Below are 9,600 nucleotides of genomic sequence, written 5' to 3'. Positions count from 1 at the left end.
GACGATTGGTATACTAATATTATGACGCCCGAAGTTTGCAAGATAACCAGTTGTTGTAACCTGTGATACACTGTTACTGAGTAAACTTTCAAATACACAGAATTTTTTTCATCAGTAAAAACGTCTTTAATGATAGATATGAATTCATCGATTTCCGTCACCTGAACTGTTTGAAATGCAGACTTTGATCGTGACAAACATTAGCGTAACAAAGGTCACGGGCCCTGACGGCGAAGAGGCCTCGGATATACTTGCCCCCCACCCCTATCCCCCCTTTTTCACGGGCCAGGAAGAATTTGATCCGACAGGAAAGTATATACTGTAGTTCTGTAATTTTGTAATTCTAAAATCTTCCACATTTTAATACTGTACTAAAATGAACAACAAAAACTAGGTAAACATCCTCGTTTCTTAACCAAACAGATAAAGTACATACAAGATTGATATTTATTTATCTATAACTGCGCCTGGCTTAATACACAGCTTTGGCTGCTACACAATTTAGAGCTAGATTCTCTTTGGTTTTCGCAAATAACGTGAAGTACAGGTACATGTAAGAAAGTGTTAAAAATTATATTGAAGTTTAGAAATTCTTTATTTTCTCTCGATCAAATAAGGTTCTTTTACGAAGCCTTTTACAAGTGAACAAATTTGCCAAAGACACTCATCTGTGGCTGTCATATAAAAGTTGGGGTCCCAACATTACACTGAAAACCACGACTCCCAAACCCAACACAATGATTGTCAATTCTTTGCTCCGTAGTCTTTAAAACCCTACATGTACGTCTCTGGGCACAACAATTGACTTAACTGAATGATTGACAACTGGTCTCTACGACTATCTAGGCGACCCCTGGTCACATTTTCTCGGGTACACTTTTGAACCGCCATTCCCCACCCGGCCCCCCACAAAGAATCTAACCATGTCGAATTTACGCCTCTATACTCATTAAACCCCACGTCTCAGAGCTCCATCTTTGAATGTCTGTTCAAGTATACAGGTACGTCTATGACAATCTAAGGTCCAGGAGAGACCGGGGCCTATGGGTCCTATGGGGCCACTGGACCCCTGCCTAACGTGCTGGGATACCCGTTAAAAACGTCAGAATATCATTTTTACGACTCTACCTTTCAGACCTCCACCTCCACATGCCACAAAATAGATGAGATCTCATGTACGGATAATCTAGAGTTTCGGAGCTTCCGGGGCCTAGGTGGCCCCTGGACCCTTGTCTGATGTGCTGTGATAGTTGACCCCCCTCCCCTCCATCACATTTAATTTCCTTCCGTCGGTGGTTCTCCTCCAAGTTCTGATCGATTTCCTTCATTCATAAACCTAGCCTCAGTGGAATAAGTGAAAATTATTTCAGCACTGCATTAAACATCAATTACTTGAATTAAATAATATGCATTTTTATTTATGAACAAAATAATAAACAATAAAATATTTCGTCAAGTCACTTTCGGTTTATATGAATTAATGTTTTTTCTGCAGGAAAATAGAATGAAGATGTATTTCCTGTTACTTATCATCACATGCTTCCGTCAGACAGTCATCCCAGTGACGTCATTCAGTACGAATTCCCGTCAAACATTCATCCCGATGACGTCATTTAAAGCGAATTCGCGTCAGCCTTTCATGTCGGTGACGTCATCTACGAAATCCAGTCCGACATTCAACCCGATGACATCATCTAAAGCGCATTCCCGTCCAATTCTTATCCCGGTCACGTCATCCAAAAGGGATTCCCGTCGGCCGCTCATCTTCATGACGTCATCTAAAGTTAATCTGACCGGAATTCTGTCAGATCGGTCGAAAAGCAGGCTATCCAGAAACTTCACTCCAGCCGTTAGCGATGTTAGCGAAAATAAAGCCAGCAACAGGAGTCAGGAACTGAATGATAATATTACGCTCAATGCAGATGACAGAGCGACAATGCAAACCTTCCGGATTGTCGAGTCTTTTGTCAGAAGAGTGTACGACCCGATTGTGAACCTGCTCGGGTTGTTGAGCTGCATCACGACATTGGTGATTCTGCGAAGCGACATGTTCAAATCCAGCGCTACTGTCTATATCAGAGGAATAGCCTCCGCTAATCTCTTCTCAATACTAGCAGCCATTGTCCCTATCCTTCACAAATACGACGCCATCTCAGCAAGCAGATCCTGGCAAAACTTTTACAGCTATTACGTGGCATATCTTTTCCCATTTAATTTTATTTTCATGGCCGCAAACGCTTGGGTTGTAAGCGCGTTTGGAGTAGAACGTCTAATAGCCGTTTACCGTCCACTTAGAGCACATATTATTAGTAGCGAATCACGGGCCAAGAAAGTTGTCATCTGTATTTTCATTATGTCAGTTTTAACCAATCTTACACGTTTTTTTTCTATTGCTGTGAAGACTAAAATCGATCCCGTTACAAGCGATACTTTACATGTATGGTATTATACAAAGTTTGGGAACGACAAACTCCATATCAGAATCGAGTATCTGTTTTATGCTATTGCAGTTGTCTTAGTGCCTGTGATATTGGTGGTTATGGTAAATATCATGGTTATTCTAAAACTCCGTTTAGCACAAAAAACACAACAAACTTTGAAAGCAGCTAGAACCAGCAATGCTAAAAGCAACCGCAAAGTTCAAATCGAGCGGGTTCTTATCGCAAGTCTCTCTGCTTTTGTCATTTGCAATATCATGGTGGCCACGACAGTGACAACCGTGGCCGTTCACGGACTCGGCATCTTCCGGAAGCCGATACTGGAGTTTCTCACACGAGTTTTAGTATCCACCATGTTTTACGCTCTGAACCCCTTACTGAACTTTGCTGTCTACGTCTGCTGCTGTACCAGTCTGCGAGATGCTGTCAAGGATCATTTCTGCTGCAGGACATGTTCACGAGACAAATATTTTCGAAATTCTCCAAGGAAAAGTAGTGCACAAATCCCCACAGTGACAGAACGCGTGTAAACCATCAGATAAATGGTTTTTAAAATTAGATTTGCTCTGTTAAGCGAATTGCATGACTGGCACGCTTCTGTTGAGGATCCTTTTGCTATTTCTTTGGGGCTTTAAATTATTCTCTCTCAAACTTTCCAAAATTCCATGACATTGATTTTCAATGAACCGTTGAATGGACTTACATCAGTGTATATAATAGTTATATCTTTCGTCAAAGAATAATAAATTTAGTTATGATGGATATCCATAACATTAGTGCAGTCTATTTGCTGATTGAGACGCACTGTTGCAACTTTCATTGAATCTTGGTAAAATACCCCTACTGATATAAATGTTTCAGTAAGTGTTGCATGTACACTTGTAACTCTTAATTCATGACATTTCCCGAATGTAATTTCGCATCTTCGCCACTTTTCTATATTAACTAAAGGGAGAAGTTTGTTTGATTCTTAGTTAAGATGAAGTCGGTACGGGGACCGCTTTGCATTCTTATCATTTTGAAGTTTGCTGCAGCTTCCGGAAACTATTTGAGCAAAAACCATGATAATATTGTTCAAATTGGGCGTAAGGCTTGGGAAGTCGAATTTGATCTGTAACTTTTTATGGCAAAGTCATGTACCAGGTTGCATTCCAGTAGGATGGGCCGTTTTGAAAACAAAATTCCAGAAAACTGTCTGGACAAAATGGCCATAACTGTGTCCAGTTTGGATGCGTGGGGGGCTGTCTAATTTGGACGCAGGGGGAACGGACAATATATTTTCCAACTTTTTCGCACTTATTCTGTAACCTGGTAAGGTAAAGGCATGTTGTACACATTACCAACTCAGTTCTATGATCCGTTTTTGAAACAAATTTCCGGAAAAATTTGTGGACGTAATTAGTTTCATTAGGAATTACAAATTAATTAAGGTAATTTATTTCAATAAGAGATGCAACAAGTAAGCCACCTCAAAGTTTCGGATTAGACGATTGTTTTCCCGCGCAATGTTGATTCGGGTCCAAGCTGGATTGATCATCGTTCTGTTGTAATGCACATATGTATATGAATACGATTTATATGACGGCAGCCAGCATTATACACACGACAATCCGCAGGTTGCTGAGAGGCCTTCCCAAGCATGGCCGGAGAGGAAGCCAGCTACCCCAAATATCATATCTATACAATTTAAATGCATTGAAATCAGCGCCAATGCAGTGTTGGGGATATCTGGATATAGAACCCTGGATTAAGATATTCACAGATAGAGCATAATTAAGCCTATGGCGTTGGGCGTCAGAGTAATAATATAGTGCAATATCAAACATTTTTGGACGAAAAGCAGTATATTAGTAAGAAATGAACTTAAGGTGAAGAGTTGGTTAGCCATATGGGGGTATGTTTACCTATGCTTTTATTTCAGCCTAAAATTATCCCCGTGGAGCTGCAGTTCGATCTGCGCAATACATTGACAAAGGTATTACTTATGGATAACATATTTAAGCGGAAGAAAATATAGCAATAGCAATAGCAATATAGCCTAGGCTATAGGCTCCAAGGCAAGAGTTTTTGAAGTATCTTAAAGTAAAACAACTATGGTGCACACATGTACAGAAAGTGAGGTTATAATGTCGTTACACCCTTAGATGGCTTAATCTCGGGGCACAGTGACAGTATAATCGGTTAAAAAATAGGTCAAGAATTTTCATGTAACCAACCATTACAACCACAACTACAACATCAACAAACGCCGTCTTTCGTGTTAGGCAACAGGTGCGATAGAATCACAATAATTAACTGTCACTGAGGAAGACGCACAAATCCAAGGTAAATGTTAAAAGTATTAATATTGATTTCGTTTCCTTTATTGTCAATAATTCATTTTATTTTAGAAGAAAAAATTCAAGTATGGTGGCGTGCAGATGGATTATTCAGTGCTTAGTTTTCGTCTCCGTATATCCATGGCGGTAGGCCTATATATGGAAGGACGAGCAACTCGCCCAGTCAGCTGGCAAGACAGACCCCATGTGCCTTTCTACTCAGAATGAAATATTCCATGACCACACAGCCTTTGATTTTCCATGTATGATACCGTGCCCTACAGTGGGCACGCCAGCCAGGCTTAGAGTGAACTCCCAGGAATAATGTTCCATTGTGCGCACTAGCTTTGAGTAAAAAACGTCAACTCCAAATTCTGCGCGCAGCACCGATATAGTAAGATCATATTTTTGCGTCTAAGTCATCATTTAAATCACATCTATGCGACTGTTGCTTGGGAAGATATAGTTTGTATAGGACAGTGATATTTAGTCAGCTATTGGGAACATTTTCTAATTTTTGGCTACTTTCCGGTGGGCTGAGTATGATCAAATTCGGTTTTTCAGTTAGCATTACTTTGTGCGATTTACCATAAGGCAGACACTTTAATCAAGTCCTGTTGTGTCGATATCGTACATTGAACACTTTGAAGACACTGAGTTGTTCCTCCTTCCATATACGTGTATACCTCCATTTTATATCTTTTTTTATGTAACCACTGTTTTGGGGAGAGGTTTGGTCAGATTACTTAAAGTTTGTTAGAGTTCACTTTCCTGTGAACAATACACATTTAGCTCTCTCTATGGGTGAAAATCTTTGCATGAAATCATGAAAAAGTGATTCAGTACAGTGTAAAACATAGGTGAAGTAATTATATAGGATTGAATAATTAATACCAAAATTACAGATTTACTAATATAACTAAATACTTTGTTCTCTCTGTAGGTTCAAATCAGACAAAAACTGACAACTTTGCTCACACAAATGTGCCTGGGACCAAGGAATCTGCCCTGGACTGTAACACCATTCCCTGTGCTGTGTGACACCATTTCCTGTGCTGTGTAACACCATTCCCTGTGCTGTGTGACACAATTCCATATGCTGCGTGACACCATTCCCTGTGCTGTGTGACGCCATTGCCTGTGCTGTGTGACACCATTCCCTATGCTGTGTGATACCATTTCTTCTGCTGTGTGACACAATTTTTTCTGCTTTGTGACACTATTTCTTCTGCTGTGTGATCAACACCATTCCTCCTGTGGTAATGTTTGAGGAGGAAGATGATTACAAGACTTGCCTGGGTTGTAACACCACATTATCAGAGCCCTACATCAGGTGTGGCGTCTGCATGACTCCGACCACCCTTCTTTGTTTGCATTGTTTTGCTCAGGGGTTTGAAAATGACAGTCACTACAGCAACCATGATTATGAGATTATTAAGACAGACTTCGCGTTATTTGAGGATCACTGGACAGCAGCAGAGGAGTCTGATCTTCTGAAGGCTGTGTCTGACTGTGGGCTTGGTAACTGGGCCGACATTGCTGCTCAGATCTCATCCAAAAGTCCAGAGGAATGTGAGCGGCACTACACACACTGTTATATCAATCATCCTGCCACCCCGTTACCAGCATTCCCTGAGCCAGAATTTCAGCCCAAACCTCTGCCCATTGTCTTTAAGCTGTCAGATGACCCACCACGACCTCTAGAATCATCAGCGTTGTGCATTGAAATGGCAGGCTATATGGCTGCACGTTCCGAGTTCACCTCAGAACATGACAACTTTGTGGAGCTCGACCTGCGGAACATCACCCTGGAGGAGAACGAAGAGGACATCCTGGAGGAGCAGCTGAAACTGGCCGCGCTACAGGTGTATCAGAGCTGTTTGATGGAGAGGCACAGACGCAAGAGGATTGTGCGCTCCTATGGTCTAATAAACTACAAAAAGCTCTCTGTCCATGAGCGCAGATTTGAGAAAACGTTACGTCGTTACATGGACCCTCTGAGGGCAGTAATGAGGCTGGTGCCACCCTCAGACTTTGATAAGTACTTGGAAGGCTTCAACTACAAGGAGGAACTGAAGCGAGAGGTGGAACATCTGCAAGAGTTCCGGGAAAATGGACTCACACAGCTGAGACATATGAAAGTGTACAATCACCTGAAACTGAGACGAGAATTGGAGCGGTCGAAACGTCACATGCTTAGTGACATTCTTGATCACATCCAGGATGAGACGGCATGCCAATCCTGGCTGCAGAAACAGGCTGCCCTCAGCAATGGCGTCAAGTACTTCCCTGTTACTCATCCGTCAGTGCCAAGGAAATCAGCTCCTCCCCTCGACATTGTCGGACTTCCAGGCTTTGAGAAACTGAATGAGGAAGAGAAAGAACTGTGCTCATCTGTTCGGCTGGTCCCTGAGGCATATAATGAGTTCAAATCCATTCTTGTGGCCGAGTGTAAAAAGGTCGGCAGTTTGAAACTTGCACAGGCAAGGGCTCTCATAAAGATCGATGTGAATAAAACCAGAAGGTTGTATGACTTTCTCTTAAGCCAAGGCGTAATAAGGAAAGACTCCATATGACCTGAGCTACTGTAACATTTTAAATTTGCTTTGCTACGGTGGCTGTGAGTTCAAGTCCAGCTCATGCTAGCTTCCTCTGTGGTTCTAGGCTGGAATGTTTGCCAGCAGCTTACAGATTGTGGTAGGTTTCCCCTGGGCTCTGCCTGGTTTCCTCCCATCATAATGCTGGCCAGTGTTGTGTAAGTGAAATGTTCTTGAGTACAGTGTAAAACACCAATCATTTCAATAAATTTGCTTTTCATTTATTTCATACCGATATTTATTAACATACCTTTGTATGTAACGGGACATAAAACCATGATTTATTTCTGGTGGAACAGGCCAGTGATTTGACATTAAACTTTTCTCAATCAATATTAATATGTGTGGACATTTATAGTTATATTGACAGTTTCTGTTTTTTTAACACAATCTTGTGAAAGTCTGCATACTATGCCTGTCAGGGATCTGTGTTCTGTGATTGTGGGTGTTACCTCTCAGGTATTGGTTTGCTGTGACTGGGTGTGCCATTCCTCAGGTATCTGTACACTGTGACTGGGTGTGCTATCCCTCAGGTATCTGTACACTGTGACTGGTTGTGTTATCCCTCAGGTATCTGTACACTGTGACTGGTTGTGTGACTGGTTGTGTTATCCCTCAGGTATCTGTACACTGTGACTGGTTGTGTTATCCCTCAGGTATCTGTACACTGTGACTGGGTGTGCTATCCCTCAGGTATCTGTACACTGTGACTGGTTGTGTTATCCCTCAGGTATCTGTACACTGTGACTGGTTGTGCTATCCCTTAGGTATCTGTACAAAGTGACTGGTTGTGCTATCCCTCAGGTATCTGTACACTGTGACTGGTTGTGTTATCCCTCAGGTATCTGTACACTGTGACTGGTTGTGCTATCCCTCAGGTATCTGTACACTGTGACTGGTTGTGTTATCCCTCAGGTATCTGTACACTGTGACTGGGTGTGCTATCCCTCAGGTATCTGTACACTGTGACTGGGTGTGCTATCCCTTAGGTATCTGTACAAAGTGACTGGTTGTGCTATCCCTCAGGTATCTGTACACTGTGACTGGTTGTGTTATCCCTCAGGTATCTGTACACTGTGACTGGATGTGCTATCCCTCAGGTATCTGTACACTGTTAATTTTATATAAGTGAAATGAGTATGGCGCGACACATCAATCAAATAAATGAATACATTGAGCCCTTGTTCATTTAAGTCTGCACATTGAAGCCCCAAGGACCTGGGTTGCCACAAGTGAATATCACAGTGTCTATAGGAGCCTCTCACCAATGCAGCTGCTATGAGTTCAAGTCCAGCTCATGCTGGCCCCCTCTCTAGTGGTGGCCTATACGTTGGAAGGCCTAGATTGACAGAGGCATTACTTAAGGATAACAACTCCTGGATTTATTGTGTTGGTGACGTTTCGATGTAGGTTCTTACATCGTTATCAAACCATATGAACATACAGAGATACAAGACAACATATATACAGTAAGAGAGTGAGTGGTGTCAAAAACAGGCAACAATGTAACATAGATAATAACTTCAGGGTTAATGGCTTCGGGGTTTAAGGCGGTCACTGTCTAATCTGATGAGGTCATTGTAGGCGCTCGGTAGGTGGTACCCGCTGTCTCGGTTAAGCTGTGGTTTGTGTCGTCGGATCATGATAGCTTCCAGCAGTTTCCTTCATTTATAGTCTGACTGGTTGTTTTGTAGGGTATGAACTGTGTTCCATTGGAGTTGGTGTTCTGGATGGGCCACTAGTCACAATAGCAAAACCGTTATCAATTTAAGCGACATTACTGGCTAAGGGTTCGAACTATATTCCTACCCAGAACAAAATCCCCAGAGATGATTTTATGTCAGCTATAGAAAAAGGTCTTCAACAACTCGCCCCTGGAGGTAATGTTGATTACATCCAACACTAAATCAGCGACATTCTCATCAAAGCACCCAAGCAAAAACCAAATATCACCTGAGAAGAAAGAACGGCCATCAAGAACCTACGCACCGATAATACCATCGCCATCGCCCCTGCAGACAAAGGAAGAGCCACAGTTATACTTGACAAGAAAAAATTCAACCAACTAGTCAACGACATGCTCAGCGACACAACGACATACAGGCAAATAACCAAAGACCCCACAACGAAACTAGAAAGAGAATTTAGGGCAAAACTCAAAGCCCTGCAGAACAGCAATGAAATCGACATCCAACTGTACCAAAGCTCAACACAACGCACCCCAGAGCACCTTACGCCAGGGCAACT

General features: G+C 42.1%; 1 protein-coding gene across 1 annotated transcript; it reads left to right on the top strand.

Moving 5' to 3' along the window:
* Positions 1–4,659: 4,659 nt before the first annotated feature.
* On the top strand, positions 4,660–7,552 carry LOC135465963 (transcriptional adapter 2-alpha-like). Its single transcript, XM_064743347.1, has 2 exons — positions 4,660–4,763; positions 5,700–7,552. Exon 2 carries the CDS (start codon positions 6,019–6,021, stop codon positions 7,330–7,332), a length of 1,314 nt encoding a protein of 437 aa, XP_064599417.1. The 5' UTR covers positions 4,660–4,763; positions 5,700–6,018; the 3' UTR covers positions 7,333–7,552.
* Positions 7,553–9,600: the final 2,048 nt, after the last annotated feature.

The sequence above is a fragment of the Liolophura sinensis genome, chromosome 5 (assembly GCF_032854445.1).
Source record: "Liolophura sinensis isolate JHLJ2023 chromosome 5, CUHK_Ljap_v2, whole genome shotgun sequence".
In the NCBI taxonomy this organism is placed as follows: Eukaryota; Metazoa; Mollusca; class Polyplacophora; order Chitonida; family Chitonidae; genus Liolophura; species Liolophura sinensis.
The sequence above is the reverse complement of the archived record's forward strand: the minus strand, read 5'-3'. Positions and strand labels throughout refer to the sequence as shown.